This window comes from Podarcis gaigeae (assembly GCF_964106915.1).
Source record: "Podarcis gaigeae genome assembly, chromosome: 1".
Lineage (NCBI taxonomy): Eukaryota > Metazoa > Chordata > Lepidosauria > Squamata > Lacertidae > Podarcis > Podarcis gaigeae.
In genome coordinates, this window is record NC_139678.1 from 117,632,030 (window position 1) to 117,650,826 (window position 18,797).

Below are 18,797 nucleotides of genomic sequence, written 5' to 3' on the forward strand. Positions count from 1 at the left end.
GTATGCCATAAACTTGAGATTACTGAAGCTGGAGCAATATTTGGCCCCTGTTACTCATTGATAGAGCATCTAGTTTGCCTGCTGAAGTTCTGTATTCAGTCCACAGTTTGGAGGACCAGGTAGCTGGCAATGGGAAACACCTCCACCTGAGACCTGGGGGAGCCCTGGCCAGGCAGTCTGACCTGATGTAAAGCAGCTGATCAAGTATCTATGACACATATCACCTAAGTGAGCAAGCTTCCCTATGCATGGAGCCCATGTAATATCCCCCATCCCTTGAAATGAATGGGCTGAAGAGCTTCATTACCACGTCAGAACTTCAGCAGCTGCAAAAGATTATTGACTTAAGTCAAGCATAGGCAAACCCGGCCCAACTCCCATGATCCCTAGCTAACAGGACCAGTGGTCAGGGATGATGGGAATTGTAGTCCCAAAACATCTGGAGGGCCGAGTTTGCCTATGCCTGACTTAAGGCAACAGTCCATGCTCTGTCAAGGTCAATTGTTCATTTGCAAACTTATACCCTGCCTCTTAACTACGAGAGCCCCAAGGCAGCAGCTTACAATACAAAATATGCATTAAATCAAATGGTAAAAATACACAGAAATTTAGAGCTAAAAACTAGAGTCACAGTAAACTATTTTGGGGTTGTAAGATCTCAAAGGGGGGAAGAAAGGATGGAAGGTACCAATGTTAGAAATAAGGAAAGGATGTTCATGTATGTAATTACAGCAGCGAGAATTATTGTGGCAAGGAATTGGAAAAGTGAAATACTACCAAGGATAACAGATTGGCAAATACTCATGATAGCGTGATCTGTAAAAGGTCCACGTAGGCTGCCTGCTTTTTCTGTATTCTAGTAACTGGAAATATAATTACAGTAGATAAGGGCTCCTCTTGGACATGTAGCCCCTTAAACTTAATTTGAGTGGGTATTCGATTCTTTCTTTTTCAATGGCTGGGTCTGGTCTTGGATATTTTAGAGCAGAGCTCTAGAAGAGAGTGCCTCTGACCATATGCAGTGTACTTTTCTCTCCCTACTGAAGAGCTGCAGTCCACCTGTGATTAGGAGAAGTATGTCCAGGGCAAAATTATGCGACTGGATCTCAAAAATCTAACAAATTTTAGAGCAAACTGTGTTCATTTCACATTGGTCTTTGGACCTTGCTCCCTTAACATTAAGCCAAACTGTAGATTGTGTATTTAAAAGTTCCAATAAACTATGCATAATTAGTTTGTGTTTTTTGTTTTAACCCATTGCTGTAAAACAGAGGAGTTCTCTCAGTCTGCAATCAAATTTGGACAAGTTACACCTTTGGAGATCGATATCCTTTTTCAGCTCTCCGATTTGTATAATGCCTCAGGGTAATCTTAACTTTTTTGTAATATTAATGTTTCTAGAGTGTTGTCATTAGATGGAGGTTGTTGTGTGTGGGTTTTTTTAATTGACAACTGTGGGATTGAAATTCTGTGCACACGGTGTGGTCTTAAGATGCTGTGTGTGTGCCACTCAGCGTATATGCAGTGTGACATGGGGTTAGGGCAACATATGCCTATATCTGTGCACTCATACACCTGGTTACCACAGTTCCCTGCCTTGCTTTTGAGGGTAAAAGTTTCCAGTGTATGTTCAGTCCATAGCTGTCAACCTTCCCTTTTTTGTCGGGAAATTCCCTTATTCCAGCACCGTTTCCCACTGCTTCCCGCTGCTATCACAGATTGTTAGATATCCTGTAGACTGTCCCCAGGACAGGTGAGGCTGCTGATCCCTTGTTTTTGAGGCTGCTGATCCCTTATTTTCAAATCTGAAAGTTGACAGCTATGGTTCAGTCTTTTATTACTTTATACACATGGAGGATTGCACATGAGTTCAGGTTCCTACTCAGCCACGATGAAGCTCACTGGGTAACACTGGGTCAGTCTTACTTATCTCACAGGGTTGTTGTGAGGATAAAATGAAGGGCGGAACCATGGGTGCTGCCATGAGCTCCTTGGAAGAAAGTCTGGATATAAATGCAGCCAAATCAAATAAAATATGCTTTGTGGATGTGTAATTTCAGATTGCAAGTGGGAGATTACATTTTTGAGGGCAGTGGTACCTTGGTTCTCGAACTTAATCCGTTCTGGGAGTGCGTTCGACTCCCGAAACCGTTCGAAAACCAAGGCGCAGCTTCCGATTGGCTGCAGGAGCTTCCTGCACTCAACAGAAGCTGCGTCAGATGTTCGGCTTCCGAAAAACGTTCACAAACCGGAACACTTACTTCCGGGTTTGTAGCGTTCAGGAGCCGATTTGTTCCGCAGCTAAGCTGACACTGCAATACCTCTTTGCAAATATAAAAACTGGTATATTGCAGAGGAGGTTGACTGTAGAATCTTGATGTAGAATCTTTCCCTGATTGCTGTGATGTGCTAGTTTTCTGTGTACAGGGATGAGTATTTGATGGGAGAGTTTGGGCAATAATAGCTCAGGTTAATAAATCAAGATATGAATGAACCTTTTGCTCATGCAAGGAGACTCTTTGCATGAACTTAAATAATAATAATAATAATAATAATAGTAGTAGTAATAATAATTTTGTATACCCCGCCTTTCTGTCTGGGTTCCCCCAGCCACTCTAGGCGGCTTCAATACAATGGTCCTTCAGATATTAAAAGCTTCCCTAAAGAGGGCTGCCTTCAGATGTCTCCTAAAAGTCTGTTAGTTGTTTTTTCCTTTGACATCTGGTGGGAGGGTGTTCCACAGGGTGGGCGCCACTACCGAGAAGGCCCTCTGCCTGGTTCCCTGTAACTTAAACCAGGAAGCCTCAAACAACCATAGTTTCTTGTTTCATCAGAACTGGAGAAACTATGTTTTTGGAATAAGCCAGGGCATTAAGTCAACTTCAAACCATGATTTAATATCCTGGCAGGGTCCAAAGCTGTATAGGATGAGCTTTGGTAGTCAGAAATGTGCCTGATGGGTTTGGGCTTGCTGCTACGTTTAACAGGGATTTATTTTCCCTGGTCTTGAATTGCAGACGCTTGACGCTGGCAGACATTGAGAGAATAGCCCCCTTGGCTGAAGGAGCGTTGCCTTACAACTTGGCAGAACTTCAGAGGCAGGTAGGTACCTTCAAGAAAATATGGAAGCCAGCCGATCCCAGTAAACATGTAGCGGTTATGGCTTTAAGCTAGGGCTTCTGAGATTATAATTTTGAAATCTTTCCCATGATATCCATATTTATATTTGCTCAGTCCATGGACACATGAGCGCACTGCAGTTTTGGGGAAAGTTTTCCACCCTTCTGAAAATGGCCTTTGTCAAACCATCAAAATGATTTTTTAAAAACTGTTCCGTGAAATAGAAAGTGCTTGGCCTGAGAGGTGGTGATATAAGCAGGACTCCCTTTGGTCTGTGTGTGTCCCATCCTTTTCAGCAGTTCTTGCAACACCTCGTCCACCAAACATTTGTTTTGTTTTTTTAAAAAATTGGGCTGAAAAAAGACAGTTTGAAGGAAACAGACACAACCTTCTTGTGATGTGGGCTGAAGCACAGCATTCCCAAAGAAGTTGCTCATTATCATAACAAAATAGCTGGCTGTTGCTCTGGCCTTTCAGAATATTGTTGCCTTCAGACGCTTACATTTGTGTTTTAGGTTTGTGAAACTATGTTAAAAATGAATACTTTGTTGAAAAGGAAAGAAATACACCCGAAACAAATCCTTTTAAAAAGTACAAATCTGGATGCTTGCACAAACTGCCATGTATTGAATTGTTTCTGGAGGAAAAGCACAGTCTAGTCAGATAATTTTATGAGGCCTTGTATGTGGATTTCGCTGTTTGCAAATCACTGCATTATCTGGATTGTTTTGTGTTAAAGCTCATTTTCGAAATTAACTTGTCTCTGATATTTCGGCATATTTCCTTCTCTTGCCTGATAATGCCTCTTTGTCTTTGTTGATTTTTTCTTTTTTCTTTTACAGTCACCACATGAAAGATTTCTTGGACTAATTATCCCTCGTGGAGATTGACCAGGACTGTTTGGCTAGACTAATTTATTGAATTTTGCTTATGTGGTTTGATTGTTTTTAGCCCTTGTCTCCATAGCAACAGGATTTTTATTTTTTATTTTTTAATTTAACTCAAACTTTGGGCTGCTGGAAAAACGCTGCTTTAAAGTAGCCCTGCTTAAAATGAATGGAAATTCTCTGGAAAAGAAGGGGTTGCATATTTTGCAGCCTTAATGAATTGTCACCTGCTAAGAAATACAGGCCTTCCTGGAATCTTTTGTGTTTTGGGAACAATCAAAGATTTAACATTACTTGGGCCGGACTCAGTCTTTGGGTGATCAGATTATATCAGCTAAAAAAAGACTTCTACAGCCTACATTTCGGTTTGAACCTCAGTGAAGGTTCAAGGAAAGAAGCATCCTTGGTAGAATTAAGCTTTGTCCTCCACCTCCTCCTCCCTCCTCTCTGCACTACTCCATCCTTCTTCTCGTAACAGAAGTGGTGTCACTGTCCTTCTCCTTCCCCCACTCTTACTCCTCTTCCTGCCACATTAGTGGTGGCAAATTCTAACGAAGAGCCCCCAGCACCATTGGTAGATGTGATGGTTAGAAAGGTGTATTGAACATAATTTGTTTTGTAAAGCTTTAAAGGTAAAAGGTAAAGGGACCCCCTGACCATTAGGTCCAGTCGTGGCCGACTCTGGGGTTGCGGCGCTCATCTCGCTTTATTGGCCGAGGGAGCCGTACAGCTTCTGGGTCATGTGGCCAGCATGACTAAGCCGCTTCTGGCGAACCAGAGCAGCGCATGGAAACGCCGTTTACCTTCCCGCTGGAGCGGTACCTATTTATCTACTTGCACTTTGACGTTCATTTAAACTGCTAGGTTGGCAGGAGCAGGGACCGAGCAACGGGAGCTCGCCCCGTCGCGGGGATTCGAACTGCCAGCCTTCTGATCGGCAAGTCCTAGGCTCTGTGGTTTAACCCACAGCGCCCCCCGCCTCCCTTTGTAAAGCTTTACAAAGTTCTAAAAGTGTTTCCAGCCACTGTGACCATGCCACTGGCCCTCTCCTTTAAAAAAGCAACAAAAACTTATTTATACTTGTTATGCCTAGTCGCGTGGTTGCTCGAGAGCGAACAGGAAAGATCCTCACTGGTCTTTTCAAAGGCTTTGTTATCGGTGCAAAAACATTTACAGTGCAGAACGTCTCAATTCCATGTCTTGCTCAGTCACTAGCAGAATCTGAGAGTGGGCGGTCCTTAAACTTTCCCCAGCAGAGTAGTCTCTTGACCCCCATCTGACGCCTCCCCTCTCTGCGCGTAAACCTACTGTGCAGGGAGGGTGTGGGTAAAGGGCGACTTGCCTCCCCCCTGCTTTGCTCATGCACGGTGTCTTGGCTCCCTCTTGCATCTCTTCCCCACTAGAGGCGGGGCTTCCCTCCTCCGCGGAGGAAGTGCTGCTTCTCACAATCTTTGGAAGCTCACTGTAACCCTCTCGCCTCTGAGCTGATGGCAGTTCCCTGACAATACTTTTCAGATATATATATTTCCTTAATTTTACAGTCCTTTTTGACATTTTAAAACTAGACTTCCTTCCCCCTCTTTCTGCAGTTCTTTAAATTTATTTTTAATATCTTCTGCATATCCAAATTAACTTAACTTACTCGTTTATTTATCTTCTTTAAATATATGCTCTTATGTAGCTGCAGGTTATTACAGTGCTACCTTGGTTCTCAAACTTAATCCATTCCAGAAGTCCGTTCGACTCCTGGAACAGTTCAAAAACCAAGGCGCGGCTTCCAATTGGCTGCAGGAGCTTCTGGCACTTAAGCGGAAGCCGCATTGGACGTTCGGCTTCCGGAAAATGTTCGCAAACCGGAACACTTATTTCTGGGTTCGAGAACCAAGGTACCACCGTACAATAATCTTGCCATTGTTTTTATCTGTTTAAAATTTGTCAATATTCAATAAACCATTTCCCTTCTTTTATAAAAAAAATTGTTATCTTGCTTTCCTATTCTTCCAGTAAGTTTCACCATTTCTGCATATTCCACAAGTTTTTGTATCCATTCTTCCTTCACTGGGACTTCTTCTGCTTTCCATTTTGGGGCAAGTGACATTCTTGCCGCTGTAGTCTCGTACATGAATAAATTTCTGTACAATTTAGGTAGTTCTATCCCTATAATTCCCAATCCGCTGGCCTTCTCCCAGCCACCTCTCCCAGAGTGCCTTTCTCAGAAGTGAGATGACAGTGGAGAGCCTCATCCAGTGTGAGTGCAGTGGAGAGCCAGTGTGGTGTAGTGGTTAAGAGCGGTAGACTCGTAATCTGGTGAACCGGGTTCGCTTCTCCGCTCCTCCACATGCAGCTGCTGGGTGACCTTGGGCTAGTCACACTTCTCTGAAGCCACCTCACAGAGTGTTTGTTGTGGGGGAGGAAGGGAAAGGAGAATGTTAGCCGCTTTGAGACTCCTTAAAAGGGAGTGAAAGGCAGGATATCAAATCCAAACGGTTCTCCTCCTCCTCCTCCTCCTTCTTCTTCTTCTTCTTCTTCATCCGGTGGCCAGTAAGGAGGCGAGGCAGCACTGGTTCACTCCCTCCCCCAGTCTCATTCCAGGCAGGGCTGGTGATCTTCCCAGCCTGAAACACGAGATATACACTGCCAGTCAGAGTAAGCAAATACTGAGCTAGATGGATGAGTGGTCTGACTCTATATACGGTCCTATGTTCCTAAGGGGAGAAGGAGGCAATGTCTAGTGTTGGGACCTCTATGCCCTGCAGTGTCATGTCAGCACAGCAGTGCATGAGAACAGGTCATTAGACTAATGAAGAGTGCGATCTGTGCAAGGGGAATTTGGCTGCAGAGAGCAATCTTAAATAACGGAAGTCGTAACTTTTAAAAATATTTTTATTAACATACCCTTTCCGCCCAGTTGGCAAAGATAAAAGAAGGGGACGCTGCCAGTCTTTCAATCATAGTTGTGGCTGATATTCTCACGGAAAGATTTTCTTTTGTCTAGCTGCTAAATATCTGTGTACAGTGGCTTCACGGAGTGATGCCAGTGACAGTAATTTTCTATTTATAAATATTCATGCTCTGAAAGCCATAGCATTAATTATACTAATTTGCATATCCTATGTGAATCCAGGCGCGTGGCGGGGTATAGTAAGCGCCTTCATAAATAGGCTTAAAGTTATATTTCCATTAGAAGGGAGGAGAAGACAGGCTCAGGGTGACATATGCTTAGGACTCACCTCAGTGCACAGTTTTGCTAGGATTTCATGAGGATTGCAAGGAAATGAAGAAACACAGGCTGAGTTCACACATAATGGTAAACTATGGTTTAGCAATATGAGGATGGTTGGCAGTGAGCCATGGACTCCCTCCTAATCCTTCTTTGGCGTGGTAGGGAGGAAGAACTTAGAGGCATTCAATTCCCTTTTCATCTAATTTCGGCTTGTTGTCACGGCTGAACCTGAATGATGGTTAATCTTTCCACCAACCATAGATTAACCACAGTTTAGTGTTCAGTTTAGTGTTTAGTAAGAGGGACGCGGGTGGCGCTGTGAGTTAAACCACAGAGCCTAGGACTTGCTGATCAGAAGGTCAGCGGTTCGAATCCCCGTGACGGGGTGAGCACCCGTTGCTCGGTCCCAGCTCCTGCCAACCTAGCAGTTCGAAAGCACGTCAAAGTGCAAGTAGATAAATAGGTACCACTCCGGCGGGAAGGTAAACGGCATTTCCGTGCGCTGCTCTGGCTCACCAGAAGCGGCTTAGTCATGCTGGCCACATGACCCGGAAGCTGTACGCCAGCTCCCTCGGCCAATAAAGTGAGATGAGCACCGCAATCCCAGAGTCGACCACGACTGGACCTAGTGGTCAGGGGTCCCTTTACCTTTACTAGTGTTCGGGCAAAATGCTAAACAGTGGTGTTTCTAAAACAGAAACGTCTGGTTTAAAGACTGTTTCAGAGGTGGAGGGGAGCAAACCTGAGTTTTGCTACAACCCAAGCATGGCCAGTGAAGTATAAATGAAAAAGAGTCCATGGAGTACAGGACAAACGTCAGCTGGAAATGCTTCAGCAGGCCTGCAGTTTTTAATTCATCCACATCTGGTTTCACCATAAAATCCAATAGTGCCTTGGTTCCCGCGGTCCATGAGCACAGACTTTAAATCGCGTTGCACGCAAAAGGGCATTTGAGTGCTGAGCATTACCTAGCAGTATATCTTGTAAACGTGGGAACGAGAGAAAGTCATTGTTCTCTGTGTGCATCTTCACAAATCAGTTTTTCAGTTGCGCCGTCTCTGGGATGTGTGAGAGATGGAAGTGCAATCCTTAGAAGTACACCCCCGGTTAATGTGTTTAAGAGAGCTGCCTGATCATTTTTATTCTTACTTAAAGCTCAGTGCACAGCTGCTTTCAGTTCTCATAACAGCATTTTGGGGGTTTTTTGCCCAATTTCATGTCTTATTCTCTGTCCCTCCCTCTCCCCCCCCCCCCCGCTCCACCGACCCCCGTTCTTCACTCACAGCAATCTTACGGTGATCTGGGCAGACCTGTCTGGCTCCAGGTAGCTGAGTCGGCTTACAGGTTCACTCTGGGCTCAATTGCTGGAGGTGAGTGACATGTCTCTGTGTGCTGTTTTCAAGCTGGGATTGCTGTAATATTATCTAGCCGGGCTGCTTGCAGATCAGCTAAGTTGGAGTTCATTGTCCCTCCCACCCCCAGGGTAGGAATGGTGGAGCTCTGAAGAGAGCTCTTTATTGTTACTTATTAAAAAAAAAAAAAGCCCAAGCCTATGATCAGAAGTCCTGACAGAACATGACCTTGGCACTACAGGCTCCAGACAGTCTTTGGAGCAAAATTTGCAGAACGACAGACTTCTCAGATATAGCCTCGGACTCCCCTCTTAATTATATTTGATGGTATTGATACCAAACTCAGAAAGGGAAATGAAGACCGGGGACAAATACAGTGTCTTTAATAAAGAGGCTGAAGACATCACATTTTTCCTGCTCCCTTGTTTCATTTTTGGTATATAATTTGGTTGAGACTTACCGTATTTTTTCATGTGTAAGACCTGGGTGGGGTTTTTTTACCAAAAAATTAGGTTTAAAATGGGGGCTCGTCTTATACACGGGTAGTGCTGAGGGGTGCTTTCTTAATTTGGAGTCCCCCAAAATACATTGGAGCGACTTATACATGGAAAAATACGGTATATATAGACATTAGTCAACTACTGATTTATGATAATATTGCAAAACAATATTATGAAAGGGGCATAACAAGAGGCCATGAAACACACCTATGTGTGCTCCGTGTGCTCCAGCTGATAGTCTGTATTCTGTTTACTGTAGATTTTCATACCCACCTGAGCAGTTGCCGTTTTAAGCTGAATTGTACTCCTTCCGCTGCAGAGAACAGCAACTGTTTGGGACTAGGGTGAAAGGGGAATGCAGGATGTTGTGATGAAGCGTATCTCCAGCTTAATGAGCCTCTGTAACGAGATGATTTTTGTTGTTGTTTGGAAGGCCTGCATCCATCAGTCTCCTAATCGTTTGAGACACCCTGACTGCTAGGCCACATTTTTCAGTATTGGCTTCTCTTCAGCAAGGAAAATCAGGGCTTCCCTCTGCCCAGAGAGCTTTCCTGCAAAATGCAAACATTTCCAAAGAATTTTCTCCCCATCTCAGCGCTGTTCAGAAGTGAGGTTGGAAGGAATGTTTTGCGATCTGAGCTTCATTTTTAGGCAAAGGCTTGAGTGGTTAAGCCGGTTTTTCCGCATCAGAATTCAGCCCTGGAAAATGTGAAGTATGAATGGAGAACATATGCAGATTACCAGGCAATCCTAGTTACCCCACGCTCCCACCCAGGACTGTGGGTAAGAGTTCCATGGGCATAAGCAGAGTGTCCTTCACAGGGGTGCCAACTTGAATAAAATATGGAGGGGGGCAGGTAAGCCCTGTCCCGCATAATCGATCACATGACGCCGTGCATGTACACCATTTGAATGGCAATGACCATCAATTTGGGGCGGGTGCCCTCTCAAATATTTTATGGGGGGGGCCGCAAAGACCCCTTTGCCCTTAGGAGTTGTCTTCTATGGTCCTTCATATTTTTCCTGTCCTAAGTGCTACATTTCACTCTGTTCTCCATCAAAGTCCTTTATGTCTCTGGGCTCCTGTAACACCGTTCATATATCTCATAATTATTTATTAATTTATTTAGAAGATTTATAAACCGCTTGCTTAAAAAACAAATCACCTCTCCGAGCAGTGCACAAATAAAATTAGAGAGTGAACACAGCTAAAATCCACACTCCAGATAAAAGCAATCGCAACAAACCTAAAAACAAGAGCAGAAGGAGGCAGCACTTAACCTACAGTAGCATGTTTTGTGTGGGCACAGTGAAAAATTGGAATATAAAACTTTCGTTGTCTTTTGGTTTGCAGCCGTAGGAGCTACCGCCGTCTACCCTATTGATCTGGTGAAGACGCGCATGCAGAACCAGCGCACAACCGGCTCCGTGGTGGGAGAGCTGATGTACAAAAACAGCTTTGATTGTTTCAAGAAAGTTCTGCGTTACGAAGGCGCTTTTGGCCTGTACAGAGGTGAGCAGATGAAACGCGTCAGTCCAATACACCTGCGGTTGACTTTTCAATGGCTTTTGTGCAGGTGCCTAAACAGTGCAAGGAAACTCTTGAGGGATAGGGAGCTGTGTTTGTGTGTGTTGGGTACTTCTTGGCTTATAAAACTGCAAAACTCTCAAACTGTGTACCTTGAAGGTGCTGTATAGATTAATATCTGTTAGGTGCTTTTCTGTGCTTTCGTGTGCACACACATCTTAAGTTACTTATTTTATTTATTACATACATTTATATGCCGCCTTCTCCTGCAAGAAGCTCAACATGTGTGTGTTGTTCCCCTCTTCTCCATTCTCTCCTCACAATAACCCTGTGAGGTCAGTTAAGATAAGAGGCAATGACCGGCCCAAGGTTGCCCGACAAATCTTATTTCCTAGGATTTCGACATCCTGGAACCAAACTCCAGAACCAAGTCTTACCTACAGTCTAAGCCTCCACGATGGTTCATTGCAGAATATAGTACTCTGTTCATACTTTAAAGCTCAGGCAGAAAAATTACACGGGTTTGACATTCAGCAAAGTGACTCTGTGCCTTTGCAGTCAGGACACAAGCCGGTCCTGATTCCTTTTCCTCTCCACAGATGATAGCGCCACATGTGTAGTTCGCCATGCAGTTTTTGTACATGTAAAGGGTGATTCTGCTCTAAGACTGCATGAAGTACAGTGTGTGTCTATGTGTGCCTGTATAAGTCAAGAGGATGAGAATGCATAAGAAGAGCCCTGTGCTGGATCAGATCACAGGTCCATCTCGTCCTGGGTTTCCCAAACTTGGGTCTCCTGCTGTTTTTGGACTATAACGCCCATCATCCCTGACCACTGGCCCTGCTAGCTAGGGATGATGGGAATTGTAGTCCAAAAACAGCTGGGAGACCCACGTTTGGGAAGGTAAAAGGGAGGGAAACCCTGATCCAGTCCCCTGTCCTTGTTTTCTGCAGTTGCACCAACCAATTGCTGATGGGAAGTCCATCTGCAAGACATGAGAGCGTTCTCTCTCTCTCGCTTATCTTACCCCAGCAGCTGGTATTCTGAGACACGCTGCTGCCTCTGATCCTGAAGATTGTATGTAGGCATCATGACTCATAGCCGTTGATCCTGTATATGTGTGTTTGTGCGCGCACACATGCGCTGTATTTAGCTGTGTATTAATGGCGGTGGGAGGAGTGCCTCCAGGTGTTACTGTCTATTAGTTCCTTTAGCGGTAGGCACTACTGTGCTAAATATCCTTTTAATAGGGGATCAGAGACTCAGGCTGGGAGATCAGCATTTCTTTTTCTTGTTGTCAACCGCCCTTTGTGTGTTTAATAACTACCTTTCCCCCAGCATAATAAGTCTGTTAAGCCTCAGACAAAAAGGACTGCATTGAAAGAAACTAAGCCACGGCATACATTAGCTGCTGATCTGCTTCCGTGCGTGTGTAGGTACTACACGCACATTTCATTTGGGCTTCTTAGGAGAAGGGAGTTGCGTGGTGTGGAAGGTAAACCCCACATGGCTTTTAAGCAGCGAGAGCTACTGCAGAGAATGGCATTCTGTTGCCGCTGCTGACGCAAGGGTGTGAACAACCCGCCGTTCTTCCTGCTAGCGGGGAAACGGCCTCATTGCACAGAATCGGCCTGCTCTTCCAGCAGTCGGCTCGCAGACCGCTCAGCAGATGAACTTCATTTCCCTTGAAACGGCAGTGGGGTGAATCAGCACTTTATTACAGTTCTGTCAGCTTTTGCGAAAGTTGGGCCAGGGCGACGGCAGGGAGACAGGTAACACATGCGCCTGCTGTCTAGGTTGGAAAGGGACTGGATTAAAAGTGGCAAGATGCTTCATCTAAAGCCAAGCGAGCGAAGGCTGCCCTCTGCTGATCTGTTTTCTTAAACAGGTCTGCTGCTGGAAAAGTACCCGCCAATTATTGCAGGGCAAGAAAGGAGCTCATAGGTCGTCAAACCTGTTCCCATCACTCACCTTTTCTGGGCAGAGAGTCCGGTGTCACAGGAACGGGGGAAAAAACAACATTCAAGCACATGACACTTAAAATGTCCCCTCCCCATTTTATTTTATTAAAACAAATCCATTAAATAAAATACAGTAGATGGCACTTAATTCATGTTTTTGCTGTTTCACATTGACTTCCAGTGTACCCTATGGCCTGGCCACCCCAAAATTCCTGGTTCTCAACCTGTGACTATGTTATACCCAAAGAAACTTCGCTTGACAAACAATCTATCTTTAAACAGGTGCAAGTATGTATGTGTTTTGATGCTGATAGCCTCACATTGCACTTAACTGGGGGAAAAAAATCCAGCAACTTCATCTTCTTTTGTAACTTAACACTAACTTTTCCTCCTAGTGCTTAAAACTTCTGTCTCTCCATTTTAACGATGTAAGTAACAAAGTAGACGGTTGCATTGGTCTTAGAAGTTACTTTCTTTTAGGTAGTGAAAAGAGAGCGTTGTGTGTAGATGTTGGTAGTGTTGGCCTGGATACTGAGAACTGCACACAGGAGAAAACTCATGGGAGGGGATTTTTCTCTTTCTCCTAGCCCCTTCACCTCCCATAAACATTCCCCAGAACGCCAGATTGGTATGGGAATGGAGGAAAGTGTGTTGCGCTAGAAAAGAGGAAGTTGCCCAAAATGAAGTGGAAGCATCTTATGTGCCTGGAGCTCAGTCCAACTTTGGGTGATTTCTAATAATAATAATAATAATAATAATAATAATAATAATAATAATAATTTTTATTTATACTCCACCCTCCCCACCCTCAGGGCGGCTAGCAAGCCATAATAAAACAAGTTGAATGAATACAACTTAAAAACAAGATTAGAATACAACATTAAAATATTGAAACAGTAAAACATTAAAATGTTAAAATGCAGCCTCATCACAGGAGGAGAAAGAAAAGGAAAGAGGGGGAGGGGATCAGGCTGATTCCAAGCCAAAGGCCAGGCGGAACAACTCTGTCTTACAGGCCCTGCGGAAAGAAATCAGATCCTGCAGGGCCCTGGTCTCATGAGGCAGAACGTTCCACCAGGCCGGAGCCAGTGTTAAAAAGGCCCTGGCTCTGGTTGTCTAACTTCCTTAGGGGCTGGGACCACTAGGGTGTTGCTATGTATGGACCTTAAGGTCCTCTGTGGGGCATACCGGGAGAGGCGGTCCCGTAGGTACGAGGGTCCTAGGCCGTGAAGGGCTTTAAAGGTCAAAACCAGCACCTTAAATCTGACCCTGTACTCCACTGGGAGCCAGTGCAGCTGGAAGAGCACTGGGTGAATATGCTCCCATGGCAGAGACCCCGTGAGGAGCCTCGCTGCAGCATTCTGCACCCGCTGGAGTTTCTGGGACAGCTTCAAGGGCAGCCCCACATAGAGAGAATTACAGTAGTCAAGCCTGGAGGTGACCGTTGCATGGATCTCCATCCCATGCCATTCAGGGAATGCAGAGTGAAGAATGGGGAAAGGGGTGGGTGGGAATAGAACTTTCTTCAAGTTCCGTTTCACTTTCACTTCTCTGGATCCAAGCCACTGTCTTTCTCTTATGAATTAGGTTAACTATAGGAAATGGTATTGCCTGACTGTGTATATAATGACGCTTGACTGGAGTGTCTACAGAGCTCGCTAGACGTCCTGGCATTTCAATTTTGTTTCCAAGCAGCAGTTTAAATAAGAAGTAAAAAGCGGCAGGACTTGATTGGGAATGAATGAAACCACCTAGTGACTGATTGCCGATTGATCAAATCGACAAGGAGCAGCATCTTGCGGTTAAAAGAAAGGCACACTGCGTGCTCTGAGCATCCCGCAAGAGGCGTTTGGGAATAACTCAGCAGCAATAAAGCTGATTTCAGTTCATAGCAGGCAGCTGATATCGGGCAATAGACTTAGGAAAATGCAGCGCCAGCAAGCCCTGAAAGAAGTCTTGAAATGCTCAGTTGCAAAACGGCGCAATGGGCACATAGCGGAATGGCCAGCTCCATATGTAGAAACATCATTGATGTCAAAGGAAAACCTCTGTGGGGAAATGGATGTGTTAGGCTATTTAAGGGCAAAGCACCCTAGATGTCGTGCCAGCAAACTTGAGCGTGTCTAATTGTGATACATTTGCTCCATTTGTCTAGGGTTGCTTCCACAGCTCATTGGTGTCGCTCCAGAAAAAGCCATTAAGCTTACAGTGAGTATATTTATTTTTAAATAATTTTCTTTAGAGGGTTTTCGATCCAGTTTTTGGAGGAGACTCTCCTCAAAAGCAGCTCCAAACGTACATACAAGTCCAAATGCTGTATTAAAAACGTGAACATAAAGATACTTTGAAGTGAGGATAGCTCGACACTTTTGCACGGCTTTCTTTTTTTTGGGGGGGGGGAGAAATATTTATTTTTGAAGAACACCCAAAACGTTTCTCAGGTGATTTCTCTGTGCCAGGAACTGCCACACTCTAGCCTCTTGTTTTTAGATCTCCTTAAAAAAAATGAAATAATTCTTTATTGAAAGTTCAAAAAGTACACAATTATATGTGCACTAAACATGGTGAGATGTAAATAAAAGAGAGAAAAAGAAAAAGAGAAACAGAACCTGTGTAGAAGAGAAAATAACGGGAGGAGGTGGGGAGAACCCAAAACCCATGTACTTTACCAGGTTGTTACTGTACTTCACCAGATCTTAACCTATTACAGAATTTGTCAGAATGGATTCCAGATATCAAATCCAAATATCCAAATATTGTTTTTAGATCTCCTGAATAAAACTGTAGACGAGGAAGGTGGAATTGGGGCCTGATGGTATTAATTATGTCTTTCTGTTAGGTCAATGACTTCGTCAGAGACAAATTCACGCAGAGAGACGGTTCCATTCCACTGTATGCAGAGATCCTTGCGGGAGGCTGCGTAAGTATCCCTGCCATGGGAAGGAGCACACCTTTCCCACTTTGTCCCCATATTAAAATGACTGCCGACACAACAATTTTATCGCTGTGTCATGGGAAGAGCTGCTGCAATTTTGGTGCTGTTTGTCCCTTTCTGTTGACACCTTTTCCACTGCCGGCTGCTACGTGGAGCAGGTTACAGCAAAGCAGGGCATCTCTTTACATTACTACCATCAGCACAGACCTGTTGTTAGAAATGTCAGGTTGTTTTCCCCCACAGAACAGCTCTGATTGTCAACACCGGCTGGAGAAAATGACCGTGAGAAAGCCACGGCTGTATATATATATATATTGAGAGAGAGAGAGAGATGTAGAGCTCTCTCGGTTTTTTCGGCAGAAGAGTTCCTTTTGTCTGAAAGGTGGAGAGGAGCTTTATTTGTCTCCTGCAGAGCAAATCCGTTGTGTGCTTGCAACAGGATTTATCTGGCTCCAGTTGTTGTTTTTTAATCAAGAGGACATTTATGTAAGTAACAATGCACTGTATTTTTCACTCTATAAGACGCACTTTTCCCCTCCTAAAAAGTAAGGGGAAATGTGTGTGTGTGTGTCTTATGGAGCAAATGCAGGCGGGAGGCTCTGCTCAGCGCTCCCTTTAAAGAGCCGCTTGGAGCGTGTGTGCGGCTCTTGGGGGCTTTTCCCCGAGGAGGGAAAAGGGAGCGCGGCTTTTGGGGGAGCCTTCATCCTGCTGCCTGGGAGAGGCTGCGCGCGGCTATCCCATAAGCCAGGACAGCGAGAGGGATCGCTGCGCAGCGATCCCGCTTGCTGTCCTGGCTTCTGGCTTAGCACGTGGCTATTGCGGGAGGTGGGGGAAGGGACAGAGCTCTGTCTTTTCCTCCACCTCCTGCAAAAGCCCCCAAGAGCTGCACAGAGCACACTGCGGTGCTTGGGGGCTTTTTAGCCTCCTTGGGGAAAAGCCTGCAAGCGCCACACACACGCTCCATGCGGCTCCTGAAAGGGAGCGCTGAGCAGGGCCTGGGATGCATACAGGCTCTGCTCAGTGCTCCCTTTAAAGAATATTTTTTCCCTTGCATTCCCCCTCTAAAAACTAAGTGCGTCTTATGGAGCGAAAAATACAGTAAATGCACGGCCATTGATGAGCTCCATTGATTTCCATGGGAGAGAGTTAAGCAGGTGCCTAATTCTGTCCCAGTGAAATCAGTGGGAGTTTTAAGTGTTCCATTGTACATTGTATATAGGAAGCTGCCTTGTGCCAGGTCAGTCCATCAAGTCTATTGTTGTCTACACTGACTGGCAGCAGCTGTCCAAGGCTTCAGACACAGGTCTCTCCCAGTCCTACCTGCAGAAGCAAGGGGTTGAGCCTGAGACCTTTTGGGTGCAAAGCGAATGGCCCACCACCAAGGTGAGCTGCCGTCCTTCTCAGAACAATATATCACTGACATTTTCCAGGACGCATTGATTCCAGTGCAGCTTGAATCTTATTGAAATGCAAGGAGTTCCACTCTAACACATTTCTTATTGAAGGGCAGCTGCTCTTTCTGCCCACCTCAGTTCTACTGTACCCTTCAGGAACCAGAAATGTACCCCCCCCCCCCCAGAGTGTGGAGAGTAACAGATGCAAAGGCTGGAGGCAGGTAATCTGTTTCTCAGAGAACCGACAGCCATTTGAATGAATGCTGGCTGGTTTTGGTGAGCACACTTAGCCCAATTTCACCATGGGTTCATTGTTCAAATATACACTCAGGCTTGGCTTGCTGTTTTTAAAGCGTTTGGGGAAGGTCCCTGTTGAATTGTCAAACCCGGACCCTGCAAAGGTATTGCATTTTTATTGTTTACTATTTATTTGTACATCGCCCTTTGTACGTAAAGGTCAGGATGGTTCGCCACATAAAGTGGCATCATAGTGCTTTTAGTACCTTTTTAAAGAGTTGAGTTGAAAAGCATCTGTCTTCCTATGTAGCTTCTGTCCTCACTTTGGTGAAACAGTAGACTCGGTTGTGCTTAATGTTATTATCCATTCTAAGCCGACAAAGGTCCGTATAGTTAAAGCTATGGTTTTCCCAGTAGTGATGTATGGAAGTGAGAGCTGGACCATCAAGAAGGCTGATCGCCAAAGAATTGATGCTTTTGAATTCTGGTGCTGGAGGAGACTCTTGAGAGTCCCATGGACTGCAAGAAGATCAAAACTATCCATTCTTAAGGAAATCAGCCCTGAGTGTTCACTGGAAGGACGGATCCTGAAGCTGAGGCTCCAATACTTTGGCCACCTCATGAGAAGAGAAGAATCCCTGGAAAAGACCCTGATGTTGGGAAAGATGGAGGGCACAAGGAGAAGGGGACGACAGAGGACGAGATGGTTGGACAGTGTTCTCGAAGCTACCAACATGAGTTTCACCAAACTGTGGGAGGCAGTGGAAGACAGGAGTGCCTGGCGTGCTCTGGTCCATGGGGTCACGAAGAGTCAGAAACGACTAAACAACAACAACAAGCACATCTAAAACCATGAACCACACCTGAACCATATATGTAGAGCACTATTACGCCACTTTAAGCAACCCTGCTTCTCCCCAATGAATCCTGGGCACCATGGTTTGAGAAGGGTGCTGAGAGTTACCGTCATACCTTGGTTTTCGAACAGCTTAGTTTTGGCTCCTGAACGCTGCAAACCCGGAAGTGACTGTTCTCGTTTGCGAACTATTTTTGGAAGCCAAACGTCTGACGGGGCTTCTGATTGGCTGCAGGAGTTTCCTGCAGCCAATCAGAAGCCGCACTTTGGTTTCCAAACGTTTTGGAAGTCGAATGGACTTCTGGAATGGATTCCAAGGTACGACTGTATTCCCGTCACAGAGCTGAGTGGTTTAAACAGCAGTCCCTCTTCCCAGGGAACTCTGGGAACTGTACCTCTGTGAGAGGAATAGGGCTCTCCTAACAACTTTCAGCGCCTTTAACAAACTGCAGCGCCCAGGATTCTGTCAAAGTGCTGTAATAATGCTTTATATGTATGGTGCAGCTGTGGCCAAAGGCAGGAGCCCTCCTGGGTTTGGATCTGGGAACTCTTAATACCTTCCAGTTGAACAGGCTGGATGGAAATCTTTTCAGCTTGTCACCAAAACCATGGGCAATGAGGCTGTTGACCTCTGCAAACTCCGAATTCAAAGAGGCAGCCCTGGAGTGATGCTGTTCTTACTTCTCCCTGATTAGAAATGGCAGCCCTGTAGATACCCCAGCCTTCGCTTGTCAGCGTACAAACCCACGTTTGGGAAAGGCAACAACTGCGCGAGTTATAGCCGTACCCCAGAGAGAACCTAAT

At 45.2% G+C, this 18,797-nt stretch overlaps 1 protein-coding gene across 4 annotated transcripts in view; it reads left to right on the top strand.

Moving 5' to 3' along the window:
• The window catches only part of SLC25A12 (solute carrier family 25 member 12), a 60,704-nt gene that overhangs the window by 22,451 nt on the left and 19,456 nt on the right, over positions 1-18,797 (top strand). For all 4 annotated transcript variants that reach the window (XM_083708419.1, XM_083708421.1, XM_083708420.1 and 1 more), the window contains exons 8-13: positions 1,272-1,365; positions 3,018-3,102; positions 8,516-8,600; positions 10,437-10,595; positions 14,727-14,779; positions 15,411-15,491. In XM_083708419.1, the coding sequence (XP_083564545.1) occupies positions 1,272-1,365; positions 3,018-3,102; positions 8,516-8,600; positions 10,437-10,595; positions 14,727-14,779; positions 15,411-15,491 (557 nt within the window). The remainder of the gene's footprint in view (positions 1-1,271; positions 1,366-3,017; positions 3,103-8,515; positions 8,601-10,436; positions 10,596-14,726; positions 14,780-15,410; positions 15,492-18,797) is intronic.